Source organism: Mycetomoellerius zeteki, unplaced genomic scaffold (assembly GCF_001594055.1).
Source record: "Mycetomoellerius zeteki isolate Tzet28-1 unplaced genomic scaffold, Tzet1.0 scaffold135, whole genome shotgun sequence".
NCBI lineage: Eukaryota > Metazoa > Arthropoda > Insecta > Hymenoptera > Formicidae > Mycetomoellerius > Mycetomoellerius zeteki.
The window spans coordinates 4,013,079-4,031,065 of NW_017256287.1; the positions used below are offsets into that span (position 1 = coordinate 4,013,079).

At 31.0% G+C, this 17,987-nt stretch overlaps 5 protein-coding genes across 5 annotated transcripts; 4 read left to right on the forward strand and 1 right to left on the reverse strand.

Annotated features, from left to right (window-relative positions):
• The first annotated feature begins 2,610 nt into the window (after positions 1-2,610).
• Positions 2,611-5,393, forward strand: Rcc1 (Regulator of chromosome condensation 1). The gene is made up of 6 exons (XM_018462000.1): positions 2,611-2,744; positions 2,855-2,935; positions 3,190-3,569; positions 3,806-4,172; positions 4,531-4,803; positions 4,894-5,393. Coding segments are annotated over exons 1-6 (1,293 nt in total). The 5' UTR covers positions 2,611-2,743; the 3' UTR covers positions 5,085-5,393.
• A 518-nt stretch (positions 5,394-5,911) lies between these two features.
• On the reverse strand, positions 5,912-6,374 carry Tim10 (translocase of inner membrane 10). Its single transcript, XM_018462004.1, has one exon. The coding sequence runs from the start codon at positions 6,290-6,292 to the stop codon at positions 6,017-6,019; it is 276 nt and encodes a 91-aa protein (XP_018317506.1). The 5' UTR covers positions 6,293-6,374; the 3' UTR covers positions 5,912-6,016.
• Positions 6,375-7,875: 1,501 nt separating this feature from the next.
• On the forward strand, positions 7,876-10,225 carry LOC108731609 (G patch domain and ankyrin repeat-containing protein 1 homolog). The gene is made up of 3 exons (XM_018462008.1): positions 7,876-9,341; positions 9,704-9,932; positions 10,028-10,225. Exons 1-3 carry the CDS (start codon positions 8,208-8,210, stop codon positions 10,195-10,197), a joined length of 1,533 nt encoding a protein of 510 aa, XP_018317510.1. The 5' UTR covers positions 7,876-8,207; the 3' UTR covers positions 10,198-10,225.
• Positions 10,226-12,226: 2,001 nt separating this feature from the next.
• On the forward strand, positions 12,227-15,140 carry mst (misato mitochondrial distribution and morphology regulator). Its single transcript, XM_018461997.1, has 6 exons — positions 12,227-12,301; positions 12,413-12,659; positions 12,763-12,843; positions 13,523-13,963; positions 14,047-14,851; positions 14,932-15,140. The coding sequence occupies exons 2-6, from the start codon at positions 12,582-12,584 to the stop codon at positions 15,138-15,140; spliced, it is 1,614 nt and encodes a 537-aa protein (XP_018317499.1). The 5' UTR covers positions 12,227-12,301; positions 12,413-12,581.
• Positions 15,141-15,874: 734 nt separating this feature from the next.
• On the forward strand, positions 15,875-17,694 carry LOC108731610 (Calcium and integrin binding family member 2). The gene is made up of 4 exons (XM_018462009.1): positions 15,875-15,960; positions 16,016-16,136; positions 16,879-17,044; positions 17,476-17,694. Exons 1-4 carry the CDS (start codon positions 15,875-15,877, stop codon positions 17,691-17,693), a joined length of 591 nt encoding a protein of 196 aa, XP_018317511.1. The 3' UTR covers position 17,694.
• The last annotated feature ends 293 nt before the right edge of the window (positions 17,695-17,987 follow it).

The following is a 17,987-nucleotide window of genomic DNA, read 5'->3' on the forward strand; positions in this document are numbered from 1 at the left end:
CTTGAAATCGAAGTATCGTTGGTGCAATATAATTGGATCTTAATGATCGTAAATTTGGAAAGAGAGAAAAAGTATCGATTATCCTAAAAATCTAAAATTGAAAATGCTTATATATGCAGAGAGATAAGGCGGACTAGTCTTAGATTATATCATATAATTTAAGACTGATCTCTGCGAAATTAAGGCCAGTAGTCATGTAACTCAGTTCAACATTTTTTGGGACCTGAATAAACAAAGTGTTTTTCGATGGATTTTTGTTCGCTGAAAACGAATCCGGCTGCGAAATTGGTCTAACTCGACAGGTTTCTGAGAAAATTGAGGTTAAACTGAGGCAAAAATTGGCGTTTTTGGCCATATTTACCACTTTTTTACGGCTAAAAAAATTTTTCTTTTTTTCAATTTCGTTTACGCCACTCTCTCTCTCTCTCTCTCTCTCTCTTTAAAATATTATCTTTTATCTATAAAATAAATTTATATCTATTACAGTACGATTTTTTTTTATATGCATAATTAGCATATACTATCTAAATCATTAAGGGCCGGTTGTTTTATCTTTAAATAAACTATGAGTTAATTTATTTATTGGATAAACAAAAGAGTAAAAGAGTAAGAACATAAGAGAGTAAGACATTGAACTAAAATTTACCGAAAGATGGAACAACTCAGCCTTAGTTGAATAGATATAATATGATTATTACTATTTATATATGTATAAAATGTAAGTACATGAATTATAATAGTAAGAAATAAACAATTTCACGGGATAGTTAAAGTGCCAAAGTGCGTGACTACGTTCCTGTCCAATAAAAATATTTGGAAACATAATTATTATTGGAATCTCTGACAGTACGCATTGTAATATAATTGTATCGTCATGAATATAAATTTATTTTATAGTTAAAAGATAGCACTTTAAAGTAGCGTAAACGAAATTGAAAAAAATGTAAACTTGGCCGCAAAAGAAGGTAAATATGGCAAAAAATGCCAATTTTGGTACATTTAACCTTAATTTTCTAAAAAACTTGACGTGTTAGGCAAATTCCGTGGCCGGATTCGTTTTTAGCGAACAAAAATCCATCGGAAAACACGTTTATTCAGGTCCTAAAAAAAAAAGTCCATTTTTGTATAACTGTGATAATTGGTTTTTATATTTAAGACCGTCTTAAGTATTATAGCCCTAAGATGTCATAATCCAATCACAAAGTCGATCGCATTAGCATCTTAAGATATTACTAAGACAATCTTAAAATAAGAACTGACTATGAATACTGGCCTAAGTTATTAATCTGCTAAACCAAAAAACATTAATCTTGGCTTCTAAGATCTAAGATATTAAACCACAGAATTCGAAAGTTTCTTAATGTATTGCAGCCGGTTTTACGAAATGTTGTAATATTTGCGTCCGCCTTCGTTTATTAATTTACTGCGAGAAGTTATAAAATATTAATCGTTCTTGTTATCTCAGGGTCGTAATGTTTTTTACGAGTGAACTTACCAAACTCGTATGAATGCCGATTGTCAAGTTCGATCCAACTCCTAACTAAAATATAAAAGTGCATAAATATTATGAATATCAGAATGTGCGAATTTTATTCTTCATCCAACAAAAATATAGAAGCGAAATGAAAAAAAAAGTAGTATCAGATCACGCAAAAAATCTGTTCCTAAACCTTTTTTAGATATAATATTTTAGTCTGGATTTCTAATAGGTGTAATAAGTCTTACTTATAGCCTTTCGGTCTAAGCTTTAAACTGTAAAGTTTTTCCAGCAAAAAAATGTTCTAGCGCTGCGTTAAGCCATAATCCTTAATTAAGCTTTAAGTAAACTAACTAGATCCGAACTACAAATTAGTTTATTAGACCTTACAATTAGAGTAAATTAACGTTATAATTCAAAGCTTAGAACAAAGAGCTTACTGCTGCTATTATAGATCGAGGCTTACAAAACTTTCTATTAATAGCACCTACGATTAAATACTAAAGGCCATTTCGAACAACTCTGATTAACTTAATTAGCACTATTTTATTAAGCAATACAAATGAAGCTATCAAATTAATTTAATTAAAATTAATAGAATTATATTTAATAATCGAAAAAAGATTAAAAACAACGAACTGTATATTACAGATATTATTTTGTGAAGTAATTCTGCCGATCAAGTTAATCGTCGATTAAAATTAAACGAAGTCAAAATGGCTCTTATATACATAAAGCCCGCATTCATATTCAGGCCTTATATTTAAGGCTTCCTTAAATTTATCTTCAGATGCTCTACGAATTATTTCATTGGTTACTGAGCATCTAAAGTTTAAGAAAGCCTTAAGTACAAGGTCTGACTATGAATATGAGCGTAAAACTCGCTTTGATTAACTTCGAATGAGTTGCGAGAGATGGTAAACATTTTGGCGGGCAATCGCAATTATGAAGTAGTACGCTGAACACGACAAAAAACAATTGGATGGCAACCAATTAACCTCTTTATCACCACACGTTTTATCTCATTCCCTAGCGTTCCGCCGGTTCTCCATGCGTGAATCGTATTCAAATCCACCAATGAGAATCGTCCGTAACGATTAAAGCAGCTGTTGGCGCTGGTTGGCGGCGTTGAAGCCGGGTTGTTCCTCGACCGTCGACGTACTTCACGAGTTGCGCAACAATAACGAGGTTTGGAGCATTGTGGCTTTTGGCGCCAACGGAGCGAACGATAACATATATTAGCAATCCGCGAAAAATAATAGCAAAAGTAAGTACGTATATAAATATTGACGTTAAAAGCGCCCGCCGAGACGCGGGTGACAGTCATGATAAGCGTTTTATGAGAATGTTTTCGAATCTAACCTGAAAATGTTGCAGTGCCACGAAAATCCACAAAACGGACGGCCGAAGCCCCTGTACAAACGGACAAGGCGCCAAAACAGATCAAAAAGAAGCAAGGTATTAGTTAGCAATTTTTTGTTTTACTCCGAAAACATTTTTTCTCCCGTATTTAAATATCGTAACTCATGCAATCTCTCCTTCCAAAAGAACATGTTTTGTAAGAATATAAAAATATATTTTTCGATTTCTTTTTCTGTTGGAATTGAAAGTAAAGATATTCTCTAAAAATGCTCGACAAATTAATATCAATTGTCCTTCTATTAGGAGATTGTGTGGCATAAATTTAATTTCCATACATTTGTCTTGTACAGGATTAAGTGTAAAACCTGATTTACGATCGCTTTCAATTGGTGGTGTTATGCTTGTATTTGGACAAGGCGATTTTGGACAGCTTGGTCTAGGAGAAGATGTCACTGAGAAAATGCGTCCAGCAGCCATATCTGATTATCAAGATGTTATAACTGTAGCTGCTGGTGCTATGCATAACGTATGTCTGAGAAATACAGGAGAAGTATTGACTTTTGGATGTAACGACGAGGGGGCGCTTGGACGAGACACTACCAAGGAAGGATCTGAGACAGTACCGGGCATAGTTGAATTACCTGGTAAAGCCATTCAAGTGACAGCAGGAGATTCACATACCGCTGCATTGTTAGATGATGGTCGAGTATTTGCGTGGGGCACATTTAGGGTATATCTTTTCTATTAATTAATAATCATTCCTTTTTATGAATTATTACTTTTATATATTACTATATTTTTATAAATATAATTTATAAGAATATATAAATTATGTTATGGTTTCCTAAATTATATAAAAATATGTAAAACATACTTTTAGAAATTATTTTATTATAAATTATTATTTTTATTAATCAGTGTTAATTAAAAGAAAACCTCATTTATGTGAGATAAATTTATAAATAGGATACACATGGTTCTATGGGATTAACGTTGAAAGGAAATGAGCGATTCCCTATAGAAATATTACCTGACGTAAAAGTTGTCAAAATAGCATCAGGTAATGATCATTTAGTGTTTCTTAGTGAAAATGGACGTGTATATACTTGTGGACGCGGTGAACAAGGACAATTAGGACGAGTAGCTGCACGTACAGCCAGTAGAAATACACGGCAAGGAATAGGTCTGCTATTGACTCCAGGCATAGTTGAATTTAAAATCAGGAAGAAATTATATTTTGATGATATATGGGCTGGAAATTTCTGTACTTTTGCTAAGGAACATGAAAAAGGAGACTTATATGTATTCGGTTTAAATAATTTCCACCAAATTGGTAAGAGAAAGACAGACCAATAGGAAATAAAAGCCTTTAATGATCAAAGTTAGATCTTAAGTGCTTAAATAATTCGATATTACATATATCATTATACGAAAATTGCACGTCGAATTGATTTTTCAGATTTTTTTAAAATACAATCCCGACAGAACTAGAGTAGTAATACAATAATTTAATGCTTACAGGGGCATCTTAGAAAGACAAAGGTATCTTAAAGGCTTTTATTTTCTATTGATTGTGTATCACATGTACGCAGTCCAATAAGTTTCTTTAAAAAAAAAAGAGAAACTTATTTTTTTAAATCGTATATTTTCCACACACAATTTTAAGTCGCATTTGTTGGAAAATATTTTAGGTTTGAAGGACAATGATATCCATTTTCATCCACAAATATCAAAAACCTTTAGTGGTAAAATATGGAAACATATCAGTAGTGGAGAACACCATACCATAGCTTTGGATGATGGAGGACAAGTTTTTGTGATGGGTCGCAAAGAATATGGTCGCCTTGGTCTTGGACCTAATTGCTCAGACGCGGAAGAACTTACATTAGTTCCTGCTTTAAGTTCCACTAAATGTATTGACATAGGCGCGGGTAGTAGAGAATCTTTTGCCGTCACGGAATCTGGTAATATGAAGTGTTAATGTAGTATAAAATCAACTATTTTTAAAAAAATAAAAGATTCACGTATATAAGATTCCATTTTTATTATAATAGGTGATTTATATTCATGGGGTATGGGAACCAATGGAAATCTTGGAACGGGAGATGTAAAAGATGTCGAGGAACCAGTATTAGTTAAGGGAAAGCAGTTAGAGGGAAAGACAGTGGTACGAGTCAGCGGTGGTGGCCAGCACACTTTGGCGTTGGCAACAATTCGTCCAGTGAAAGATAAAACTGCTGGTTAATATTAAATATATTTCGAAATATTATGTATGTGATATGAATTTAGACAAGAACAAAAAAAAACCATTTATTCTTACTACTTATTTCTTAACAACGGCGGATATTATCTTGCCAAATAGGACTACAAGAAACCTTCAATTAAGTCTTCAATTTTGTTCAGAATCCATAACATTTAAATTTGTACATACTCTGTCACATTGCCATAAATTCATTCATTGTTTTTACAATAATTAATATATTGTGTTCTTGTTGTATTGTTAGCATTAATACTTATTGTATATGTATATTGTCAAAACAAAAATTTTTCTATGACACAAAAGTGTGTCTAAAAGTATACACGAAAGAGAATTACTTTGAATGGACAAAAGCTATATTTTGAATAATCAATAAAAGTTGTTAAATGTGAAATAGGAGTAATAGACAAATTTTTCTGCTATTTAAATTTCATAAAAATTTAGGTAATGTATTATGCATTATTATTTGCAAATTGTGTTGTATGAAATTTTGAAGAATAAACTATTTGTAAATGTATTTATTCATCACAGTGATCTATATGTCCCAAGGCTTTATGACGCAAATAAATCTTATAGATATTTAAATATCTTATATTTTTTACAGATAAATATCTGTTCAAAATAAGTTTAACAAACTTATAAACCACTTTAGTAAAATTCAACAAAATGATAATATTTAAGAAAATCAAGAAAAGAATATGATGTACTTAAATATTTGATAAATTGGAAAATTAAAAATTTGTAACATGTTATAACATTTAGTTTATTCGTAATTTAAAACATTAAAGTACAGAATGATACTACAGTTTATCATTAATTTTAATTTAGGACACATCCTAGTAAACTGTCATAACTGAAGCAAGATTAAAGACAACTTATAATACATAATAAGTGTATCAAATACAATTAATGATAATAGATTAACTTGTCTTTGGTTGTTCTGCAATTTTTGCTTCTTGCATCGAAATTTGTGTGAGTTTCTTGCCGATACGTTCGTGAACGTCTAAATATTTAGCGATGCAACGATCTAAACATATTGATTCTCCTTTGCCTAGTTCAGCCTCAGTATATCTTGGTGCTATACATTTTCTGTGGCATGCAGATGTCATACGGTTATACATGTCTGACATCATTTCTATTTCTAAATCCTGCACCAGCTTCATTTTATCCTCGTCCAATTGTGGTAATGCTGCCATTCTTCCAACTTCGTACTCTACAATTGCGCTTTCTTTGTTTAAAAATCTTTACTTCTTAATAAATTAATCTACAATATTGACGTCGCGCAATCGTTGTCTAGCTTTCATAATTTCGTATCTCTGAGCATTGATGCTTCTCCTGGACAACACAAATGAATAAAGTCCTAGAACAGTGGCTACAGACCTATAAAATATAAATTCATCATTCTATAATAAAGATCACATTAAAATGTTTTTTTTTTATAGACTAGCAAACGCAAAATCTGAGATCTTCGATCTATATAAATGTCAAAAATCATAAATCGAAATTATTCTATCGGCATGATAACCAGTTTAATTTTTAGGTTAACGTTAACGTGATATGCAAAAATCAGACGTGAGAAACTTTTCTCAAGATACTGTGCACACGTACCATCCAATTCCTACCTTCGCCCAAATTGGCAAAGCCATGTTTTTATTTAATCGTAATGATAGCTTTTATCATTTACAAGTTAAAAAATTTCATGTACCTGAACATGTACGCCACATGCGTCACGCAACCGCCGGCAATAATTTCTAACCTAACCTAACCTCTCTCAACGTTTTGCTCGACAAATTCTGATTTCTTGAACCTATCGTTTTCTATAGAAGCAATTGGAGAAATCTGTAGACAAATTTGTGGACATTAAAAATTGATCTGTTAGCGTTGCTTGTATTGTTTGCATTCAATATATTTGCTTTTTTTTCTTTTCAATGCCTAAATATGTATTTATCTCATTTTAAATGCAAAAACTTTTGAGGCTTTCAAACGCAATTTATATGTATAAAAAGTTTCATTAAAATTTTTAATAAAACTTTTTATACATATAGATTATTTTACACATAAATAGATTTTAATAAATAGAATTTAGAAAACATCAATTGAGGCGGAAAAATAGTTTTAATAAGGAGCGAAATGACTCCTTATCGATCCTTATTGATAAAGTGATTTTTAGATTTTTTTCGTAATGTCTCAGAAACATTCGAGATATTAAAAAATATTTAATACAAAAATTTTATAATAAAATTATCTCTATTTATTTACGTCAATAATATTTTTAAAAAATAATTTTTTAAATATGAATTTTGTAAAAATATTGTTTTTTAAAAATATTATTAACACCTAAATAAATAGGTAATTTTACTATGATGAGAAGACGCTAAATGCAAAAAGTGCAAGAGAGAGAGAGAGAATTAGAATTACACTATAGATTCTCTTGTTAGATTTCATTTATGAGCAAATATTTCCGCGACTTACGTCGAAATATGTCAGAATAAGATATCTCATAAAAATTATAACAAGTTTTAAACAACTTTCTTATTTCACACTTACAAATTTTTTGATTACTTAATCGCTTTCAAAAAACGCGCTTTAAAAATTGTCGGGTAGATTTCGATTTGTCGCCCTAAGTGCTAAATTCCCCACATTGGGTTCTCTAGAGCCTCTAGAGAATATTTGGCGTACATAACCTAATTGTGAATTATTCGTGATTTACGTTTTATGTGACTACGTTCAGGCGAGACGATTGCAGTGATAGCGCGTTGAAGCAAAGGTAAATTTTGCTATCGACGTATTATCTCGTTAACATAACATCTCGATCGTCTGTCAATCGAACAATACGCGCCAGATCTGTATACTCTTTTGAGACACGACTTTATTTTGTCTTTACCAAGTTTTGCAAACTTCTATTGTGGCAATAAGGTATAGAGCAACACGTTGCTCATCGTTTGTACTTACATTTTTACGACGTTTTAAACCGCAAGAACATATTATTTGTGATAAATATGAACTGAGATGATAGGATATTTTATAAGGATTCTATACAGATTTCAACAAGGGAACGACTAAAGAAAAGAACATGTACCAGTAGTATAAGACAACGTGACGTAAAAAAAGATGCCTTTACAACAGTGGCTGCATATACGACACAACATCGATATACCGTGGAAGACCTTCGTCAGAGAGTCACCTAATGTACAGGATAAATCTCCAGAGAGATACGTTCGTCAATTGACTTTCCAAGGTAACGAAGCAAAGGCTGCCTATGAAGAAATTGTTCAGCAAACTAGTAACAGCAATACTCCATCAACAAGATTAAAGAATTTAAGGTTAAAAATCACTGGAAACCAAGACAATTCCAACACAAATTCAACTTCTATTGTACAATCAAAAAAGAATACACTTTCCGATGATATTCTAGCAAAAGTCACAGTCAATACATTGTTAAAAGCAGTGGAGCAAAAGGACTTAAAGTTTTTGCAAAAATACATGACAACAGAAAATGTTAATTCGTCTGATGATTTTGGTTGGACTCCATTAATGTCTGCTGCTTACTGTGGTCATTTAGAAATTGTGCAATTTTTATTAAATCTTGGGGCTAACAAAAAAACTAGGGATAAGTCTGGTCTTACTGCAGCACAACTAGCTTTAAAAAAAAATTATTTGAATATAGTAGCGCTGTTGAAGAAGTCTAACTCCATAAGCAGTATTAATCAGTTAACTGCAAATATTCCAAATATAAATAATACAAGTACTTTATCAGTAAGATCATTGCCTATAGAATCATCAGTGGAACATAATAAAGATAATGTTATGGAAGATAAAACACAACTCAAGCAGAACGCAGCGTTTTATTGTGAAATCTGTAAAGCGACTTTTCAAGAAACAACGCCACAAAAACACGAAAGTTCAACTCTACACATCTTTAACACAAAGCCGAAACTGAAATATGTAATGTATGGAATATCGAGGCAAAATAAAGGATACAGAATGCTTTTGAATACAGGATGGGACGAAGAAGCTGGTCTTGGTCCTTCTGGGAAAGGAATAAAATATCCCATCAAAACATGTTTAAAAATGGATCGCAAAGGATTGGGACAGTTAATAGAAAATGAGTATAAGATTACTCATTTTAAGCCGGGCGATACAACTGCCATTAACTCCAAAATGCCAAAGCAGAAACCTTTAAAGAAAAGGGACAGGGAAAGATTACTTCACAGAGAGGCTAGAAAAGAAAGAGCTTTGCGTATAGCATTATCTTAAAATAAATATAAATAATTCTATTTTGAATGTGATGTTATTTCAAGATTGAATGTAATGAAAATATAACTTTTACTGTTGTTATATATTTAAGACTTGTAAGTTTATCCTCAATCTTTTTTTATTATAAGATATTTCATATTAATACTTTTAATAGAAGTATTTTTTACTTCTCTACATAATGTTACTAGTACAATTTTTTATCTCATGCTAATTATATCTAAATATGCTAATAAAAATTTTTAAAATATACAAAAATAAAGTTTATTTCATTAAAATATAGAACGAATAAGAACCTTTTTATATAGTATGAAAATATACAAAAAAATGATACATTTATTAATTTGTTATAGATGGCGGACGAGCAGCACAGATTATTGGAACACTTAGAAAAAGTTGAAAACAAAGCTGGTGAAATTCTCACTGATCGAGAGGAAATAGTCGCTCTAGACAAGAGACGAAACGATGATCGTGTTGGAATGAGAGCACTTCAAAAACAGTTGCATGAAAAAACTTGGATAACAATAGGACCGTTGCTTTTAAAGATGTCGTCTAAAGCAGCTGAAGAATTACTTGAAAAAGGTAATTTCAAATAAACAAGCAAAACAAGAAAATTTACATTCTGTAATTTCTATAATCTGTATTATTTACATTATATATTATACATTACATTACAGATCAGAAAGAATGTGATACTGCCATTAATAAGCTAAGAAGCAATTTAAAGATAAAAGTAAATGAACTACGTGATTTAGAAATGATTCCACCTGTACCTGGATTAATGTTAGAACCTATGTCTCATAAAGAAATGAATGCAATCGGGCAAATTCTTGGTCGAAGTGTCTGATATATAAAGTCTTTTGTTTAATTATATAATTAAAATTAGAATAAATGTATGAGCTTGAAATATTTAAGTTTCATTACAAACTTTTGTATAAAATATAAAATAATTATCTCATATCTACAAAGTTATTATCTCTTACACATACATCTATTTCAAAACTAATCATATTTGTCACTTTAAAGAATAAGGACTAAAATAATGTTTTTCTTTTAAGATTTTTTAAATTTTGTTATATGTTTATATTTAGATCAATAATAATATTACAAATAATATAATTTTGTAAAGAAATTACATAGTTGCTTTAAAAAATATACCTATATAAGCAAAATAGATAATTTTTTAAATAAGCAACTATGTGTTTTCTTTAAACCAATTGATTCATCTCATTATTTTGTTCGTAAAAGTATTAAAATATGATTATTAAAAAACTAAGCGTAACAGTTTAACAGATATTTAATATTTCATGTCAATGTGCCAGAATAAAGTATAAAATATCTCGTAAACTCTATTGGTTTTTTGTGTCTCTAGTTTGGTTTTTTTTTGTGTCTAGTTTGATATGCAAAATAGTTTTATATGCAGAATAATTAGAGGAATCATATGTAAAAAAAATTAATATAATTTTATTTAAAAAAAATTTAGGTAATCTTGACCTGACCTTAAGGATATCTTCTCAAAGTCACCATCTTCTTTTCCTCTTGTAACTGAGCAATATTTGTCTGAAACATTTTTGTCTTAAATGCTTTTTTACTGGATGGATCAAGATGAACCACCTTGTATACTATTGTCACCAATAAGCTAGAAAACAATTTGAAGAAATAGGAAAATGAATTCCATTCAAGTTGACTCGACCGATATCTGAATGAATATCAAAATATGTTTCGGAAAGTAATAGATAAAATCGGGCAAATATATTCTAAGTTGAAGTATCTAATATATCTAATAAAAAGTTTTTATTTTATTCAGTAATATAATTGAATGCTTAAAGCAACTATATTTAATTATACAATTATTTAAGTATTTATATTTTTTGTAACTTTACAGTGTTTTAAGATGCTCATTAGCGTCAGTATCATTAAACTGCTTGTCAATTTAATTTGTTATATTACGCATTTCAGCTTTAATTTAGGATTATGTTGCAAGATCGATAAATCAGTACATAGTTTGCATAAACTGGAAATTGTAAAATTCACGCAAAAATATTATTAAATACTAATATCCACTTTGATTGGATAAGGATCTCTTTGCACTTATTTTAATTGTAAATTTTTGCGTAAAATATATAAAATAATTATCTCTCATACTGTCTCAAAAATGATTATTACTCTTTCATCGATAATATTGAAATTTTCGATCAGATCTATTGGATCATTTACATACATAATTCTGACCGTTTAATCTCTCTTCAAAGAAATAAGGCCTTATAAGTTCATTACCATACATAATACCCGCCCATACCGTAACCAATTAGTAATCAGTAAAACGCGAAACCATAACAGCGGATCGCTTCTGATTGGTTACGCGTTTCCGCATTTCCGCATTCCGCGCCCATGTAATGCTGGATTCACACTGCATCTGATTTTCGTCAAAAAAAATCAGAAAACAGGATTCCGATGAATTTTGCTTCGTATTATCGGAATCCTGTTTTCTGATTGGATGCAGAACGTCGTACGACGAAAATCGGATGCAGTGTGAATCCAGCATAAAGCCGGAATCAGACTATGCATTGAAGATTGAGATTGAAGATTGAAAGATTGAAATTTGACCAATCAAAACAATAGAAGCTAAAATCCCTTTGTCTCCTCATTGGTCAAATTTCAATCTTCACTCTCTCTGACAGTTGGTCTGTTCGACTTTCTTACACTTTTTACACTCAGTATCTTCGCTTTCTTTCTTTTCAGCGCCAAATATATATCTATCTCATTTTAAGTGTAAAAAAATGTATGCAAGTCGAACAGAGCTAGTAATGTGCGAGGGCAAAGTTTGCGATTACAGGAAAAAGGGAAAAGGGCCCTCAAGTTTCTCTCTGGTATGTGTCCGGAAATAACCTAACTGACCTAACAATTAATTAAGAAAGGTGGAAGATATATTTACTCTCTTCATCTGAAAGGTATAAAAAAAAACTTACATTTGATATATATAAATGTATGTAAACATTCATGTGCTAACTATACGAATATAATCATACGAACAGATTAAAAATTTTTTAATCTCTATCAAGGTGGAGAGCAGGCAGGAAGTCTACTTGATGGATAACATTGAAACAGATTTAGATATCTCCTATCCATCAGTATAAAATAGGCAAATAAATTTTTTATACTTGGTCGAGAGAAAAAAAGAGAGACTTTAATACATTGTTTTATAAAGAACAAAATATAAATTTGACAAGTATGACAACACGGGAAATTTTGACCATTCAATTGGGTCATTATTCGAATTTTATTGGCACGCATTGGTGGAATCTGCAGGTATTGATGGCTATAATTTTTTTATTGCTAAATCTTGATGTATATGCATCTCTGTGTGTTGTGTTTGTTTAACGATTATATACATTACAAAATTATTTCACAGGAATCTAATTTTATGTACGACCCGAAGAATCCATCCGAGATAAATCATGACGTACTATATAAAGAAGGTGAAAACATGCGAGTAAGTATAATTGTAAAGATTGTATTTTAAATATGTTTTGCTACTTTTATAGATAGGCAACATAAATGTATATCGATGGCACTAAAAATATTGTAACTATCGAAGAGGTTTATTTATATAGCAATTTTAGTTCCAAGATTAGAATTTAAAATTATATTAATATATAGTTATATTTTTAGAGTATATTTTTTTACAAAGGACAAAGACTTTGTGATTAAATCAATAATAAAACAGAAACATGAAAGCCAATGCAGAGATTGGTATATATTTTTTATGTATACAATTTGATCAGAAACATGAAAGCTAATGCAGATATTGTGGAATTATATTTTTTATATATAGCATTCGATCAAATAACAAAAAATTCCTAAAACATTTTTCTTAAAAGTGCAAATTGCAATATTTTATTGCAATTTATATAACAAAAGGAACAAAAGTATTTTTTTGTGCATAACTTCTATATCTCTAAAATATAGTCTGTATTTATATTAAACATATGATATATATGATAATGTAAAAGAAGAGATTATTATATTTTCTAATAAATTTCTTTATTATAATTTTAAAATTCATATGATTCTCTCTCTCTTCTCTTTCTCTCATATTCAAAACCTATATTATAAATGTACATATTTCGATATTATAAAATGGTAATTACTACTGGACAGTTATGTTTCAGAAACAAGTAACATTCACGCCAAGATTGTTAATAGCAGATTTAAAAGGAGCATTAGGTTACCTGAATGAACAAGGTTCTTTATATGATACAGAATCTTCAGACAATCAGCTGCTATGGGATAATACAAAATTAGAAGTTACCAGCGCCGAACCCAGTCCAAAAACACCTTTTATTCAGAATTTAAATAAACTTGATAGAGTAGTGGATTCAGAAAATTTCAACTTTGAAAGCGATGTGAGGTCATGGGTTGACTTTCTTTTACCACAATTCCATCCAAGAACAGTAATGGTTATCAAACAGTATTTACACAATTGTACACAGCGGCCATTTAATATATTCACGTATGGACGCGATCTATGGTCTACGGAACAATTCTTTGACAATTTCACAGACAAAATACGATTATATGTAGAAGAGTGTGATTTAATGCAAGGATTTCAGGTGCATATTTATACATTATTGCACGCCATTTTTTTATTATTACAACAATCATGTCATTACTAATGTAATATCTTAATGAATAGGTGCTTATGGATTCTGATGATGGCTTTGCTGGTCTTGGAGCGTCTTGCGTTCAGCATCTACATGATGAGTATGGAAAGAGTATCTTGACATTTCCATGTCTTGACTTTAATAATGCCGAACCTAGTGCATCGGACTTAGTTAAAGTTGTCAATACAGCATTATGCTGGCAACACATCGGAGAGAATTCATCGCTTTATAGTCCACTTTCTTGTGGACAAGTTGGTTGGCCATTCGGAGCTGATTCACGTAAATTTGAGAATATAACATATAATCCAGAGCTAAAATATCACAGTAGCGCGATATTAGCGACCGCTTTAGATACATTGAGCTTGAGATATAGAACTAAGAAGTATCCGAGCGCCAGCTTATCCGATTTGTGTGCCGATTTGAACAAACTAGGTCGCAAAGCTGCGGCGACTAGTCTGAGCCTGCCGTTTCCTATGAAGATGAAAATGGATTTAATAGATGTATTAGATGAATTCGAAGGCTCTCTATGGACAAGCCTAACACCAAGCTGCGATATACCAATGGATAATAATATGCAAAGTATAGTGTTACGAGGAATTCCCGAAGACAGAATAAAGCGACCTATTCACGAAGCTAGTAAACAAATGTCCAAACCAGCCTACAGATGCTCCAGCGTACATGAAATGATGACGTTGTATCTGGCATGTACATGTCATGCATCAGCTACATATTTATCCAACATTGAGGCACCGTTGAAAATTGCTTTACCATATCCAAAGATCTTTAATAATAACGTAACTAAGGATGGGAATATCGCCGGCTGGCCTGTAGGAACCGGTGAGTCTTCTTATTAATATGAAAAATAACGTCGAGATTAAATAATGATAAAATTTAACAGCGTTTGCTTTCTTTTTCAGATGTTAACTCGATTGCAGTAATGGCTGGAATGCACAGCGGTAGTAATGTCGCGGCAATGTACGAATCTCTACTTAAACAAACTAAAAGGATAAGAAGTATCAAGAAATTCCATGCCTTTACGGATTCCGGACTCGAGGAAGACGAATTTATGGAATGTATTCATAATTTAACAGATTGTAAAGAGGCATATGAAGATTATTATATCTAAAGAATTATAAATAGAAGGTTATAAATACTGAATTATAAATAAAAGATCATTATATTGAATAATTTTAAGTATTCTAATATTTATTGTAACTTACAATTACATTTTCAATATCTTGTACAAAATCTTTTATGAAAAACAACTTATATGATTAAGATTTTGAAATATATGTTTTTCTACAATTGTATCAATACAATTAATGCAATTAATCTTCTATAACACCACACTTGAAACGTTTTAACATATGTATACATATGCATATATTTATATTTTTTAAATCTTGATGATTAATCAATAATTTCCATTTAACAATTGTATAATTTTTTTATAAATATAAAAGTCTCGTAGAGTATTAATATCAGAGAGCTCGCATGTTCATATTGTTTATAAAAAAGAATTGTACAACTAACAATAAAGTATATAAGTAGGTCATAGTTTCTCGTAAATTTAAAATCGAAATGTCCCTGAGGGTAGGAGTGGCGAGACACACCCTGGTTATTAGATTGCAAGATTTCGCATCGAACATCGTGAAAACTCAGTCCTCGTTATTCTTTCGTAAATGTAACAGTATTTCTTAATCTAGTTTAAAGAGTTTTCTAATTTCCATCCAAATTAATTTTCTTAAGCTGTTTTCCTGCTAAAAAATAACAAAAAATATCTTAAATTAAAAAAAATCTAGAATCCTATGCGCGCGCGTTTATAGTGTTATATTAAAAAAAAAATCATTTAATAGAGCAATGGGAAATAAAGTGGCGACGTTCACTGAAGAACAATTCGAAGATTATCAAGATTGCACCTTTTTCACGCGCAAAGAAATCTTAAGGTAGTACCTTATTTGCATTATTTTACTTTGTCGAAACTTCTTTCATTTTTTACAGAATATTTAAGAGATTTAGAGAAATAGGAGATCCTGGAATGATACCGCGTACCATGACATCGCAAGAGGCATCGTCTCTTCGTTTGCCCCTGTCGTATTTGGCTCGTATACCCGAACTGAAGGTTTGTATTATCTAATATTAAAATAATTTCGAACACAAAAATTCTATATAAGTTTCATATGCATATGTTGTAAAACTTCATTTCATTTATAGATTCTCTATTCTTTTTAGAAAGATATAATTCTACATAATTATTTTAAATTAATATACATATATGTACGTATAATTTTATTTTACTTTAAATTATGTACATATCATTATTTTAAGTATACAACGTTACATTTACATAACTTTAATTGTTATTTACTATGTAAGGAAATTTATATGAATATTTTTATGTCTTAATTAAAATATATATTCTATATATATATTTGTGTAACGTATAGTGACCGAATTCACTCTAAGTTTATATTATTATGTAGTTTAAGTATTTAATTTGATTTGTAATAATTAATCACTTGCACTACACTAAATCAGTGCATACTAAAAGCTGCCTTACATGAAGTTAACAAAGTTAAATGTAAAAGTATATAAATATTTTAAACGATTAACTATCTCCTAATGATATAGTCATGCTATTTAACAAAATACGTATATACGTATCATTTCATTGTCAAAGTTGATTATATTGTATCATTGCATTAAGATATTTTATATACGTAAAGCAGCTTTTAATATCCAGTATAATGCGAGTGATCGAATTTACCATTAAATAATACTTAAACTTATCTTATTACATTTTAGCTAAAAATATATTTTTTCTAACAGAGTTTTTACTAACAGGATATTTTTTTTCTTTTTAGGAAAATCCATTTAGAGAACGGATCTCGGAAGTTTTTACGCAACGCCAGGATTCAGGACAATCTACATCCGAAGGAATCTGTTTCGAGGAATTTCTCGAGATGCTGTCCGTATTCTCCGAACAAGCACCGCGAGATTTGAAAGTCTTTTACGCCTTCAAAATTTACGGTACGAACCACCAGGTGAATCAGACGAGCGGACAGACAGACGGAACGGGCGGATCGTGAGAGAGCCTGGAGGTCGACCTCGCTGTACCTATAGTTGTTCCATGGGATGAGGAGTACATACGGCGTTCAGACACGACATCCACGATGCACGAGAATATTTGCACGGAACAACCGATCGATTTTGCCGCGGTGCAGCGTTATAATTATACCTTTGTCCGAGCAGAATGTTTTTCCTTAGCCGTAGATTACGCGTTTTTATCTCGTTATCCATTGCTTTTAACTCTCATAAATATTTTACGATTAGGTTTAAGTGAAAAGGCATTATCGATACAAAGAAGAATCGCCGTTAAGTTTATTTAGCTTTGCTTGGACAATGTTCTGATGATTGTTTTTGTATCACGCATCTATCAATTTGTAATCTTCCGCGAACAGATTTCGACGAGGACGGGGTGTTGGGTCTGGGCGATTTGGAGCGCACCTGTCGGCAACTGACTCGAGGTGGGCTAAGTGCCGAAGAGGTGACTACCGTGTGTCGAAAAATTCTGGAGGAGAGCGACATAGACGGCGACGGGGCTCTGTCTTATCTCGAATTCGAGCACGTTGTAACCAGGTCCTCCGATTTCATGGCGACTTTCCACATAAGAATATAAATACACGATCGAAGTTACATACACGGAAATAACGATTTTGTTGAAATATCTAGAAATTTAACTCTCTCTCTATATACAGATCTAAAAATAATTTTATTAAATCATCAAAACGATTATGTAAAATATTCAAGGTGGTAAATAATGTTACAAAAAGTTTCGATATTTTAGCAAACTTGAGCATGCTACATATTAATTATTTTGATAATCTAAAAATTTCTTTTCTAATTTATATCTAGCTAAATTTTTAGATACTTCAGGAAAATCATTCTTTCCGTGTACACAAAATATATATGA

Coding starts and splice junctions, on each gene's coding strand:
- Rcc1 (XM_018462000.1), top strand. Junction 2,936..3,189: donor ACAGATCAAAAAGAAGCAAG/GTATTAGTTAGC, acceptor TGTCTTGTACAG/GATTAAGTGTAAAACCTGAT. Junction 4,804..4,893: donor TTTTGCCGTCACGGAATCTG/GTAATATGAAGT, acceptor TTATTATAATAG/GTGATTTATATTCATGGGGT.
- Tim10 (XM_018462004.1), bottom strand. CDS start 6,292: ATGGCAGCATTACCACAATTGGACGAGGATAAAATGAAGCTGGTGCAG.
- LOC108731609 (XM_018462008.1), top strand. CDS start 8,208: ATGCCTTTACAACAGTGGCTGCATATACGACACAACATCGATATACCG. Junction 9,342..9,703: donor AAGAAAGAGCTTTGCGTATA/GCATTATCTTAA, acceptor AATTTGTTATAG/ATGGCGGACGAGCAGCACAG. Junction 9,933..10,027: donor TGAAGAATTACTTGAAAAAG/GTAATTTCAAAT, acceptor ATTACATTACAG/ATCAGAAAGAATGTGATACT.
- mst (XM_018461997.1), top strand. CDS start 12,582: ATGACAACACGGGAAATTTTGACCATTCAATTGGGTCATTATTCGAAT. Junction 12,660..12,762: donor CGCATTGGTGGAATCTGCAG/GTATTGATGGCT, acceptor ATTATTTCACAG/GAATCTAATTTTATGTACGA. Junction 13,964..14,046: donor ATTTAATGCAAGGATTTCAG/GTGCATATTTAT, acceptor CTTAATGAATAG/GTGCTTATGGATTCTGATGA.
- LOC108731610 (XM_018462009.1), top strand. CDS start 15,875: ATGGGAAATAAAGTGGCGACGTTCACTGAAGAACAATTCGAAGATTAT. Junction 15,961..16,015: donor ACGCGCAAAGAAATCTTAAG/GTAGTACCTTAT, acceptor CATTTTTTACAG/AATATTTAAGAGATTTAGAG. Junction 16,137..16,878: donor CTCGTATACCCGAACTGAAG/GTTTGTATTATC, acceptor TTTTCTTTTTAG/GAAAATCCATTTAGAGAACG.